The 12,329-nt window shown below is 36.2% G+C and overlaps 1 protein-coding gene across 3 annotated transcripts; it reads right to left on the reverse strand.

The window, feature by feature from the left end:
* Positions 1 to 664: 664 nt before the first annotated feature.
* Positions 665 to 11,586, reverse strand: LOC306757256 (deoxyribonuclease-1-like). Of its 3 annotated transcripts, none has more exons than XM_079242251.1 (9): positions 11,465 to 11,586; positions 8,855 to 8,940; positions 4,523 to 4,617; positions 4,178 to 4,264; positions 3,529 to 3,641; positions 2,258 to 2,370; positions 1,421 to 1,575; positions 1,161 to 1,257; positions 665 to 1,027 (listed from the first exon to the last, which is right to left on the reverse strand). In XM_079242251.1, exons 2-9 carry the CDS (start codon positions 8,933 to 8,935, stop codon positions 896 to 898), a joined length of 873 nt encoding a protein of 290 aa, XP_079098377.1. In that variant the 5' UTR covers positions 8,936 to 8,940; positions 11,465 to 11,586; the 3' UTR covers positions 665 to 895. The 3 variants fall into 3 exon arrangements, with proteins under 3 accessions (XP_079098377.1, XP_079098378.1, XP_079098379.1); XM_079242252.1 differs by lacking the exon at positions 11,465 to 11,586 and adding an exon at positions 10,144 to 10,155; XM_079242253.1 differs by lacking the exon at positions 11,465 to 11,586 and adding an exon at positions 9,767 to 9,827.
* Positions 11,587 to 12,329: the final 743 nt, after the last annotated feature.

Here is a 12,329-nt window from a genome sequence, read left to right on the forward strand (position 1 = left end):
CCGTTTATTGATGAAAAATGTTTTATTTCTCATGTTCTTCTAAACTGACCACAAGTGTGGGAGTGTGTGTTAGAGAATGGAACACAATCATTTCTTTTCTTAGTATATCATCCCCCAGATAGTCTTGCGCACCCTCCCAAAAACCCCTTTCACTCCCCAAATACAAAAGTCTGGTTCAGTCACTGGTTGAGAGTTAAGGCATGGTTGCCATGGAGGATGCTTGGATCATGTTGCTTGTTGGTTGTGTTCCTCAGCACTGGTGGGGGTGGAATATTTCAGGAGAACCAGAATATTATGGGAAGGTAAAGCATGAATGAAGAGGCCCAAAATGTTTTTTTTTACCAGCAAGTGACGAAAACCTGAAAAACATTGCAGACTGACCTCTCTCAATGTTATCAGTCCCGATGTCCAGCATGTTTGTTAATCCATTTTAAAGGCTGAGTTTGCCTTTGTGGTGTCATTGAACACAGTGTAATGTGTATGTGTGCTCATTCTGTTAGGTATCTGAGGTGACGGAGACAGAGCCCTGGCCATTGCTGACCCTGGCCATTGTTTAGAAAGTTGCTCCTGTCCATCAGGTTTTTAAGGTGCTGTGCCTTTTCAGTGCATATCAGACATGAAACATTCCCGATCATCTCATAAAAAAGGGAACTCAAAGTGATGAGTAAGCTGTCTATTGAAACACAAGAACATTTTTTCAAGTTATTTCCATCTTTGACTGATTGTTGCTTTGACTTCAAAAAGTTTACTAAATGGTCTAACAGATATACAGCAAGACCCTCACAGAGCTTCAGTACACAGTTAAGATTAAAGAGAGACTTTCAGAGTAAATTGTGTTGAGCTTCTAAAATAGCAATCTGGTGAAAACTTGAGACATTTTATGCCAATGTTTGTCCTAACGTCTTCTTTTTGTTGGCTTCTTGGATGCAGCTGGCTGTTGTCGCTTTCTTTTTACTGCTGTTTTGGCCACAGTTTCATCGGCCTTCAGTTCTACCTCCACGGGGTAATGGTCGCTGATGCTGAGAGCCTTGTAAAGCAAAGAAAGTTGCATGTTAAATCTCCACTTCAATTCTGTCCTTCAGAACACATCATTTAACAAAGTTTAATCATTTCAGCCACATATAGTTTCCATCTGTTTTATAAATAAAAGTCAAGCTCACCTCTTCATCAGTGAGCTTGAATGCTGTCTGGAAGTTGAATGAATTGGCGGACCTGGGGACGACGGCGTCCTTCATGGTGTCTCCATACACCACGATCCTGTGTGCGGAAGATTATAACAGTGAGCTTATTCATCTTTAATAATGCATACCGCAGAGATGGTTGATTTCTATGATTAATACAGTAATAAAGAGAAAGCAATAATATCAAATAGGATAAAAAAAAAAAAAAACTTTAATAACAAAGTTAATGTATGTATCACCTGTCGTAGGTGTTGTCATTGTTGTTGCTAGCTGTGGTGTCAACATCATCGCCTATCAGCCAGTGGAAAAGTGCAGAGTAGATACGGATGCTTTCCTTCTTCTTTTGGGAGAGGTATCTCCCGTCTGCATTGAAGTCCCCTAAAACCATAATGTTCTGTCAAAGAAATAGAAACAATGAGTGTTGTGCACTATTTTAGGGATAAGTATGCAGTGTTAAGTTCTTCTCCAACGTAATGATTTATGTTTACAGCTGAGTCTCACCAGAAAAGATGTATTTGCATTGATGTATTTGTCCACTTTTCAGGCAAGTGATACCATTCATGACTATAAACTGTTAGATAGTAATCTATTCCCAATTTATTGTTTTTATATGTCACAATGAGTCAACACTCCAACGCTACAATAATCAGTACAGTGTAATGTCTGCAAGAATCTTCTAACTCTTAACCCTAAAATAAGGACGCAACTTATCATAAATGTTGCACTTTTAATTCCTAAACCTAAGTATGAATGCAGTATGGAAAGTATGAAAGGTGGCTACAAAAAACAGTAAAAGGCTTGCAGACTTATCTGCCTTGGTGGTACAAAAAAAAAAAAAAAAAAAAATCTATGGCAAGAAACTTGTATGCGTGTTTCACTTCATCACAAATGACATTAAAATTTATGTCAGGACAGAAAGCTAAAGATCAGATTCTTTTTGTTTTGAGTTACTTTAGTCATCAACATTGTTAAACTGTTGGAAAAGCTGCTTAACTTACCAAATTAGTCATAAATAACTCTTTTATTTATTTATTTTTTTTAACTTTTCACATTTTTACTTTTCTCATAACACTTACATCAGTTTCCCACTTCTTCCTGACATGCTCCACCACGTCATAAAGCTCATCCAGCTCTTTCTGTGCATCCTTTGGCTTGGTGTGGACTGGAATCAGGACCAGGTCTTTCAAAACTGGTGCAGTGCACAAGTACAGAAAACAGAAACCTTAATACACAGCACACACTGACATGTTCACAGATATAAAACGTAAATAATGTTCTAGAAACTCCTTCTATGCAGTACGATTAATTCAACATAACACTGTGAGTCTTGTACCTTTTCAGTATAAACTATTTCTAATAAGTACAAGGAGGCAGGATGAAACAATCAGCAATAATATTACAACATGCTAATTTTCTATGTAATCCTGTAACCATGATGAAAAATTGGGGAATTGTATGCCGTGTTTTATGATCAGATCACCCCCTCATCTTTCCAGTGTGAGCTTGTAATTTTGTTGTGATGTCCCTTACAACATTAAACCAGATATAATAAATTTATAAAAAAACTACATACCTCCCCCAAACCTTTAACAAAAAGATACATTGTGATGCAAAAATTGATAGCCCAACTGAGCTGATCTCAAAAGTTCTAGAGATTATTTTCCATGTTTTGAGCAAGTCCACTTTTAATCCTACAATTAAAGAGTGAAAAACTAACATAATAGTCATGTATACATGCAGATTCCTCAGATGACTGGAGCTATCTGCTTGCTTGTATCAGTTAATTGGCTCACATTTATCAGCCTATTGAGGCCTGATATTTCAGAAAGGCCACATGATGAAAACACTTTAGCATTACTCCTCAAATCTGTCAGGGTCACTGGTGGCTCTAAACAAATGCAAAAGAATCAGATGATTAATGTTCACAAACCAGCTGACGTTAAAAAGTTGGCAAAAGTGGCAATTTTCTCATTGTGACTTGGTGATTAACAGGGATGGTGGAATAAGATCTAATCTACTAGGTAGGTGTTAAGGTAAATCATACTCCCCTTTTACAGCACAAGACCCTCAGGAATACCTTGCAGAGCCTGGAGGGGGAAGGGTGGGTGGGATGACATACTGCTTTAATGTACAGTCAAAACTGTAGACATATGACTTTCATGGAAAATAATGAATTCATTGGTTTCCTTGGCTTGGCCTTTTTTTTTTTTTTTTTTTTTAATTGGCTGGTATGATTACCAAATGGATCACAATGAACTGGCACCATACAAATAAAGCTAAATTGAATTGAACTATGTTGTGGGCTAAAATCTGAATTGCTACTTAAGACATGTGGAACAGCACAAACCTGTGGTGGGACAGCTGAAGCGCAGGATGAAGGGTTCTCTGGCAAAGGCATCCTCATCTCCAACTTGATTGTCTTCATACTGCCGATAGTCTTTTAGTTTCACCTCGTCCTCTCTGAGACACACACATAGTGACAGGGAGTTGGTATGAGTATTGCATGAATTACACACACTAGATAACAGCAGAACACTCAGTTTTTTTCTTTTTTTCTTTTTTTTCTTTTTTATTTGATTTATTCAGCACTTTAAAATAAAAATAATATTGAAAAATAAACAAAATGAGCAAAACTGCAGCCTTTGACATGCTGTTGGATTTGATGCAAGTCATATGTGGGGACTTACATTATGCATCATAGGTGGTGGAGGGGTAGAAGTAAAATAAGTTATAAGAGCATCCGTTCCAAGAAAACTAAACAATTACAGCAGAAGTAGCACATATACAGAATATAATGTTTAAAAAACACATACAATTGAGTCCTTTTTATTCCACTCTACTCAGGTCAGCCATTAACTTTTGTTTTAGTCCAAAAGATAAAAATGTCTGTTCCTCAGTTTTGTGCCATGGTATCTGATCACCCATTGATTGTGAGATGTTTTATACAATGGCAGATGCAAACAGCACCTTTATGTAATGTTTATGTAATGTCTTACCTGTAGAAGCAAACATACTGCTCCTTGTAGGATTGTCGTCCCAGTTGGTTGCTGGCAATCATGGTGTAGGGATGTTGTCTGTTTTTCCTGAGCAAAAAAGGACAGTCTGTTTAATTGGTGAGAAACGTATTTAATCTTATTTAAACAGGTTATAAATATCCATCACGTTATGCTTCATGTCTTTATTTCTGTCACTAAACTAGTCAAGCTCCTTAAAATGTTTTTAATCTTTGTTGTAATAATATAAGTTGCAAAATGATTACTGTGGATTTTTTTCTTAAAAAATAAAAACAAAAACAAAACGTTTGTTTCTTTCTAAACCAACGTTTGATGCTTTACACTCACCCAGTGTTGTTAAGCTTTTCTTTCAGCAGTTCCATGGCTTTGCCACTTTTATCCACCACCTCCAGTATCACCACCACACTGTACCGAGAAATAATCTGAGAGAACAGTAACATCTGCATGATTAAAAAATACGTACCATTTCATCATTATGTTATTATACGATTGTTTAATGATTAAAAAGATGATACGACTTCTTAAAACTGAAGCAGTTTCAAATAAGGAAAAGTTAAAACTGTAAAATATAATTAGACAAACTTTAGACATTTACACGCTGTTTTTCACTGAATGCAGTGTTTGCTCTTTTCTTGTATCTATACTCTATATCATATCAGATCACATGCTGGAAAAACTCTGGTGAAAAAAAAACACATGACCTCCTGAGCTTCTGTACAAACACAATTATAAATGCATGGTTGGATAAAAAAAAAAATTGCTTGTACGTCCACCTCTACAAGATAACTCCTGATTTAGAATAATTTTAGCCTATTTTTAATGTATTCTATTAATAGAAGTATAAATAGTGAATATTTCAAGTATAAACACACTTAAAGTCGATCATTTTACCAGACTTTCCTTTAATTTTATCTAGTTTAACACAACTTATATATTTTAAAATGTGTTGTTTAAGTATTTATTGTTGTCCATCATACGATTTATTCTTGAAGGCTGGTTCACCTGCTTGGAAGCCCATTAAAGTGGCATATCGAGGCATTGCATGCGTATCTCTATAGAGTCCAGACCAAGCTATAAGATCCTGATCTTGGCTAAGAAGAGGGCTAAAAATGAGTTATAGATGCAGAAGGAGCTGCAAGGTAGCTCTGGCTGTAGAGGCCGGCCAAGTGGTAAAATGCTGCTGGGTTGCCATGGAGAAGGTGTATGATGTTTTCTGACAGACATGAAACAGTCATTCACATCATGATCAGTGATGCATCACAGCACTTCTAGAGAAAGTTTTCTCAAAGTGTTTGACAAATAATTATGTTTATTCTTGTTTTGTTTCATCTAACAACGTGAAACAAAACAAAGAAAGTTTACATTTCAGTAATTTGATTAATGTGTCTTAAAGAAAAGTTCAGAAGCGGATGGCTCAATGAATTTCAGTGAAATTAATAAATTTGTTCTCTCATAAATAAGGCCATAAACATAGTTTAAAAAGAAAATAGTTGCCCACATTAACATTAGAATAACAAAACCCTAGGACTCTTATTTTCTACTTTTTTTTTTTCTACTTTTGGTCACTTGCAAACAAACCAACGCAGTCTGAAGACCAGTCCAGATGACTCTTCATCATTTCATTAATAGATAAATCAAATGATAAAAAGATTCATTCCTGTTCAACCTCTGAGCTGTTTCAGCTTTCACCACAGCATTTGGTTCATTCTACTCTGCAGCGACTATTTAGGAAAAACTAGTCAGCATCTTAATTCAAGATAATATTTAGTCAATTATTTTGCTGGGTTTTGAAACACTGATCGCATGTATCATGTTATTAGACCTCAATTTGTTATAGCAGCCAATACAGCTGATGAGATACACTAGCTGATTTTATGTTGATGAGATTCAAACTGTTTATAAAGAAAGCTGGTGCTTATCACTCCAACATGCTTCTCTTTTTCTTTGCGTGGGCAGAAATTTTGGGTGGTTCGACAATAAATTGTCACAAGACATTAACAGTGCACCGTTATCAAGAATCAGGGGGTGAGTCAGCTTACCCACTGGCTCTTTTAACCTCACTCTCCTCAACTCTGTTAAATCACACGAGCAGCCTTTAATAAAATAATAATAAAAATGACTAACTTGTTGCCTCACAAAAAGGAGGGTTTTGTCAACTGGAATGACTAAGTAGAAAAAAAAACTACATTAATTTTGAGCTTGTGGAACATTTATGAACATGTCAAATCTAATTATAGTGTAGTACCTATCATGTACTAGTACTTGATATGATAAAGTCACCATATATTAGAAAAGACACTTCACATCATCTTTGTTTTACTTTCAAGACACATGATGATTTTAGGTCCACCTATACTTACTGATGGGCTGTTTTTGTTCTTACCGTGGTGTGAGCATGGTTTTACTAAGGAATAATGTCAGACCAACAACCTCTGTCACAGTGCAGCATAAGTCAGCTGTTTTTAAAAACAGGAATGAGAGATAACTGGAGGGAAGTCACAAGACATTACATTGTAATACAAGATAATTCATTTCCATTATTATTCTACATTTTAACATGTAAACTGGATTAGTATCTTCTTAAAATGTTACTTACTCTCTGAAACTATAGTGAAAGGGGATCACTGCTGATATCAAGTCAACATGACATGAGATAATGATTTTCTTTTCTTTAAATTAGATTTTATTTTTCTTAAATAATACAAAACAAGAAGATTAAAGGAAACTAGAATATTTGTGAAGAAATTTAGATGGGCACAAATGCAGCTTCTGCCTGTTCAGATATATATTAATAGATGTAATATGCAGGCATTGTGACACAACAAAGCAGCCGCAGTGTACCTGGAAGGGTAGGTTTAATGACAGTGTTCTGTAAAAACATGCTACCTTGTCAAAACTTGGTAGCGCAGGCTGAATTAAGCACCAGTTTAAAGATCATTAAAGCTTGGGTACGTAATCTTGCTCAGACATTTTTTTTTTACTCTGGGTGAAGTGGTTCCTCCTCGTGATAGTAGTCTATACATTTGCAATCATAAACAATAAGATATATAGTTATAGACCCCTTAGTTGACTGTAAATCTGTAAAAACTCTGACCAATCAAAACGCTCGGGCTGAATTGAAGTTCTTCATTTCTTATATTTCATAAGCTTCTTCACGGCTGAGAAAATGCAGTAAGGATTTCTCCGACCCTGCTCGGTTTATTTGATCCGGTGATCTGGATAACCACCAAAGTAAAATCTGTTCTTCCTTTTCACATTTCCAACAATTCCTGAAAATTTAATTAAAATCCGTCCATAAATTTTTGAGTTATCTTGAACACAAACAGATAAACGTTGGTAAAAACATAACCTCCTTGCCGGAGGTAAGAAAAAAACCTTGGATCACACAAGGAGCAAAACCAGAGGGGGAGGAGCCAAGTCATGGTTCCACCTTCAGATCTTACTAGCTCCCCAACATTACCCACCCCAGCTTTAATCCACATATTTGTGGATAAATGATCTTCAAACTAACTGAAGTGTAGTCTTCAGAAAGAAATTCACTGGCAATTAAAACTCAAACTCTGAAGAAATGAATGAATGCAGAATAAATTACACAATCAAAGAATGTCACCCTACAAAGTAGCTATATTTAGGTTGGATGATACAAGAGAGGAGACGAGTGAATGCCGATATTTACATGTAATATGATTATAAAAGAATCAAAATATCTAAAAGAACTTGCAATATACAATTGATATGAATTAGAATATAAATATATAAAGCTTATTTTACAATACGAAAGTCTCACAACACACAGTATATGTGACGCCTGAACAGTCTAAATTGATCCATCAAAGTACGCTACCTGATATATTTATTGAAGGTAGGATGATCCAACTGTTTAAATTTCCTCATAAAAAATGTGCTACCGTATACAGTTGCCTATTTTACTGCCAAATCCCATTAATTTCAGCAGGACTAAATATACATTTCTTTTCAAATTATGTAAACACTTAAATTTAGTAGTTTCAAAAAGTACTGGGTAATCTCAACTATTCCAATCTGCTGGTTTTACATGATGGACAAAATATGATCTAATGTTTTTGACAAGCGCAGTGCTTAATTGTTTGGAAAAAGTGGGTTTTCTCTCTTTTATATTTATTTGAACCTTTCGACTGTTGAAATGCTAAATAATCCACAACTCTTTCTGTTTCCAACAAAACTGTATCCACCACAGTCCTGTCTCGTCTTGTTGCAGCCATTTTTCAAGTCTTCCCTGAAAACATGTCAATTAACACCCACGTTGTTCAAGCATCTGCAGAGACATCATACACCACAAAATGATCGGAATGAGTGTAAACATGGTTACTTCCCTGCCTTCCTTCTTAATCTGATTGAAAATTATTTTGAGGCTGATCGTATCAGCTGTGACGCATTTTTATTCTGATTGAACTTTCAATCGGATTAAAAGGGGTCCATGTAAACATGATTAGTTATTTATTCAGCATAAGTGGATAATGAAACTTTGCCTACCAAAGTTCACCTGGCTAATTAAAAAATTTGTCTCATTATCGATAACATTAAAACTGTCTTAGAACCGGTTTGTTACAAAACCAATGTAATATTAAACAGTCTATCATAAATTATTGTATTTATTGTATAAATAAAGTCAATCAGTACCTTGATGAGATGCTTGCAAACATCCTTGTCTGTGACTTTTTTCATTCCCAGGTTCTTCACGTTGAAGGCTGCTACTTTCATAGTGGCTTCATGGGGAATGAATGAAAAGGATGTGAGAACATTGCTGCTAAAACTAACCAATAACAGAATCCAAAGGTAAACTGAATAGATCAAGTCTTGGAAACAGATATTAGAAAGAAACAGAAAAACTGCTTAGTGAAGACTTTGTGTTGCTGTTCTTCGTACAGTTTGCACTTCTAAAATGAATAAAACATCATGGCAGACAAGGCAGAACAAAAGAAAAAAACTTATCTTTGGTTAAATCTTGTTCATGAAAATATTACAACACTTGCAAACGTTTTACTGTTGGCTCTGCACGCAGAGCTTGCATGACTAGACTTCACTGTAAGTCCCTAACAATGAGTCAGTAATGTTTACATGAGTTATTCAACCCTTAAAAAGATAAGGTAACAGATAATCTAACGCTTTTCAGTTATTGCAATACCAGACACATTTAGCATGACAATGATTTATCAGTAACAAGTTTAATGTTTCACTTTGCAGTGTGGTGGAGTAGAAGAACAACAAAATGAAAACTGAATTTAATGTTCAAGTCAAACTTTCCCACCATGTCACGTCCCCCAAAACCAATCAAATTTGAATTCAGCCGTAAACTTTTTCCAAAAAAAATTGAATTAGTTTAACAGAAGATTTAAAGCAACAACTGAAATGACACCACACACGCCACGCAATGCAACCAAAACTGAAGATTCTGCTTTCATTTTAGCTGATTTTAAAATTAAAGTAAAAAAAAAAATCGTTCTATTCCTGGCTATATATTCTGTTAGATATTGACTGATGCAGAATAGTTTTACTTATAAGTAGTTAAATAATGCAGAGGAAAATTCTCACCAGTGCAGCTGAAATGTGCAAAGTAGAAAAGGTGCAACGTCTGATATGTCAGCAAAGACGCTGAAGCTATATTCTGCAGAAAACAGAACAAATATCTAACAGGAAGTATTGGTCACAAAAACCCAGCTATGTGAATAAACACGCCCAGCACCCCTATCAGCAGCAGTAAACACTTCCTGTCTGCAGAACAGCTGAGCCACTTATCCCCTCCTCTATACACAAAACTGTTGATCCAACAACAAACCCTGGGTGAGAAGAAGTGGTAGTGTTCTGGGAAATAACAACAGAAAGCTCTTGTTGAGTTATAGGATGAAGCTGGAGATGAGGGTCAAGTAGAAAACACCAGTAAGACCAGCAGATTTATGATAATCACCAACCAGTTGAGAAGAACACGGACAGAACCAGCGAGCCGGACTGTTCCTTCAGTAGATTCAACATGCAGAGACGTGCTGCTGAAAACATCCTGCTTATCTTCTTTATCAAAAACCGCCACTCCCAGTGTTGCCAGTGCTTCTAGGGTTGTTTTCATTACCAAATCCCCCCCCAGTTTCACCAGCCACTCACCAGGACAGCTGTTAGAACCACGACCACTCAGCTCTCTAGTGTCTTCAACGCCGTTCTGGCTGCTAACTTTACTGTCATTTAAAAGAGAGTTGTTCAGAACAAAAAGTGGGCTCTACAGAAGCAGCACTGAGATGTAGCGGCGATTATTACAGTAGGGAAATACAAGCTCTGCAGCTCATGTCAGTTAAACAAATGAGCCAGTTATGTGAAACGGAAGATCCGGGACTACGTCCTTTCATGTGGAGACAAGGTGGAGTTACAAGTACCAGGGAGTACGTTGGCCAGACTCATGCATCTGTATATCCAGACTGTCCCTCTGTTCTGTTGAAGTTTCAAGTCTCTGCTGATCAGTGTTACAGTAGCTTCTGAAATACAAGTGGATGAAATTTCATCTCCATTATTGGCATCATCTTTCAGTTCTCTATTTTCCAGATCAGACTCAGAAGGAATGAATGTGTTATAAAACAGTTTCATTATTTTTTCACACCATTCCTTCACCACGTTACTTGTCTCTGGTGTATTTATAGTTTCTGTTGGAGAGTAAACAGTGTTGCAGTGAAATGTGGTCTAGAATTAGAAAAAAGAAAATGAAACAAACAGCAGACATAAAAGAAGAAGTCAGAGCAGCTGCTGACATTTTTATCAGCACCAGAAAATAGGATTTGGGAAGTGGTTGCTTTTTTTTTTTTATTACAGTAATTCAGTAATATTAACCACATTCTTCAATCTAGAATAGACCCGTCAAGTAGAGAGAAATGTATGTCATGTACTCTGTAGCAAAATGTACTGTCAACACTTACAAGCCTTTACATGACTTTGCATGGTAACTATACGACGCTTAGAGGCGAAACGTGCATAAATATTGACGTGTTGTTTGTAGTGTAAGGATTTGGTTTCTGGTTCACTTCAAGTACTGGAAAGCTTGCAGACATTGAAATTCATATGAAAAAGTGACTGAAGACAATATTTTGGTCTGAATTTGAATCGGGAATGGACCATACATGTTTCATTCAGATTTTGAAATGAAAATAAAAAGAATTCTATTCCAGCTACTCTTTTTTCAGATACTGACTGATTCCTTAATAAAGTAGTTGATTAAGTAGTTGAATAAGGCGAAGAAAGGAAAATTCTCACCTGCTCAGTTGAAACGCACAAAGTGAAAAAGGTGCAGTGTCTGGTATGTCGACAGAGACCGAAGCTAAACTCTGTAGTAAACAGAATGTCTGTCAAACTGGAAGGAAGGGCTTTGTGTGCCAGAAACACACAGACATACCAGCCAGAACACGCCAAGCAGTCCCGTAAAACAAGTCGGCATTTGTAAGCGGCTGAGTTTGAGTGTAACCATTACATCTGATAAGGTGCAACAGCTGCTCAGACTTTAAATTGACAAGACCAAAAATAGTTTATGAATTAAACTGGTGCTCAGCACTTCTCCAGTGGTCTTCTTCTTTCCTCTGTATAAAATTACTGCAATATTTGTATTACTAAAATTCATCATTACCTTGATAAGATGCTCGCAAACATGTTTGTTCTTGACTTTTGTCATTCCCAGTTTCTTCACATTGAATGCTGCTACTTTCATTGTGCCTTCTTCTTTTGTAAGGGAGGACAGATAACTTGGTTAGAGATGGTAATGTAGTGATCATTAGGCAGAAGAAACAAAAGAGAAACACCAAGAACAGAATGCAGAGAAAAAAAACTAGGGAGACCAAGTGACTGAAACAAAAATCAGGATAAACCACCCAAAAAACGGTTGGTAACGTCTTTGTGGTGTGCTGCAGTTGTTGGTGCAGTTTGCATTATTATAATCAACAATACATTATGGAAGCGGACTTTCCAGCCATAATGTATGAATAAAAAGCTCTCATTGTTAAAGAGTCTTCATTGAAATATAAACACATTTCTTATTGTTATGCAAGTAGACATCAATCTAAGAATAAATTCAGTGTAGCCTCTTGATACCATTTCAGTGACTTGTTAAACTAAAAAAAAAAAAAAA

Source organism: Telmatherina bonti, assembly GCF_933228915.1.
Source record: "Telmatherina bonti genome assembly, chromosome: 6".
Taxonomy (NCBI): Eukaryota; Metazoa; Chordata; class Actinopteri; order Atheriniformes; family Telmatherinidae; genus Telmatherina; species Telmatherina bonti.

Coding starts and splice junctions, on each gene's coding strand:
- LOC306757256 (XM_079242251.1), bottom strand. CDS start 8,935: ATGAAAGTAGCAGCCTTCAACGTGAAGAACCTGGGAATGAAAAAAGTC. Junction 4,265..4,522: donor GAAAAGCTTAACAACACTGG/GTGAGTGTAAAG, acceptor TTTTTTGCTCAG/GAAAAACAGACAACATCCCT. Junction 1,258..1,420: donor AATGACAACACCTACGACAG/GTGATACATACA, acceptor TTCCGCACACAG/GATCGTGGTGTATGGAGACA.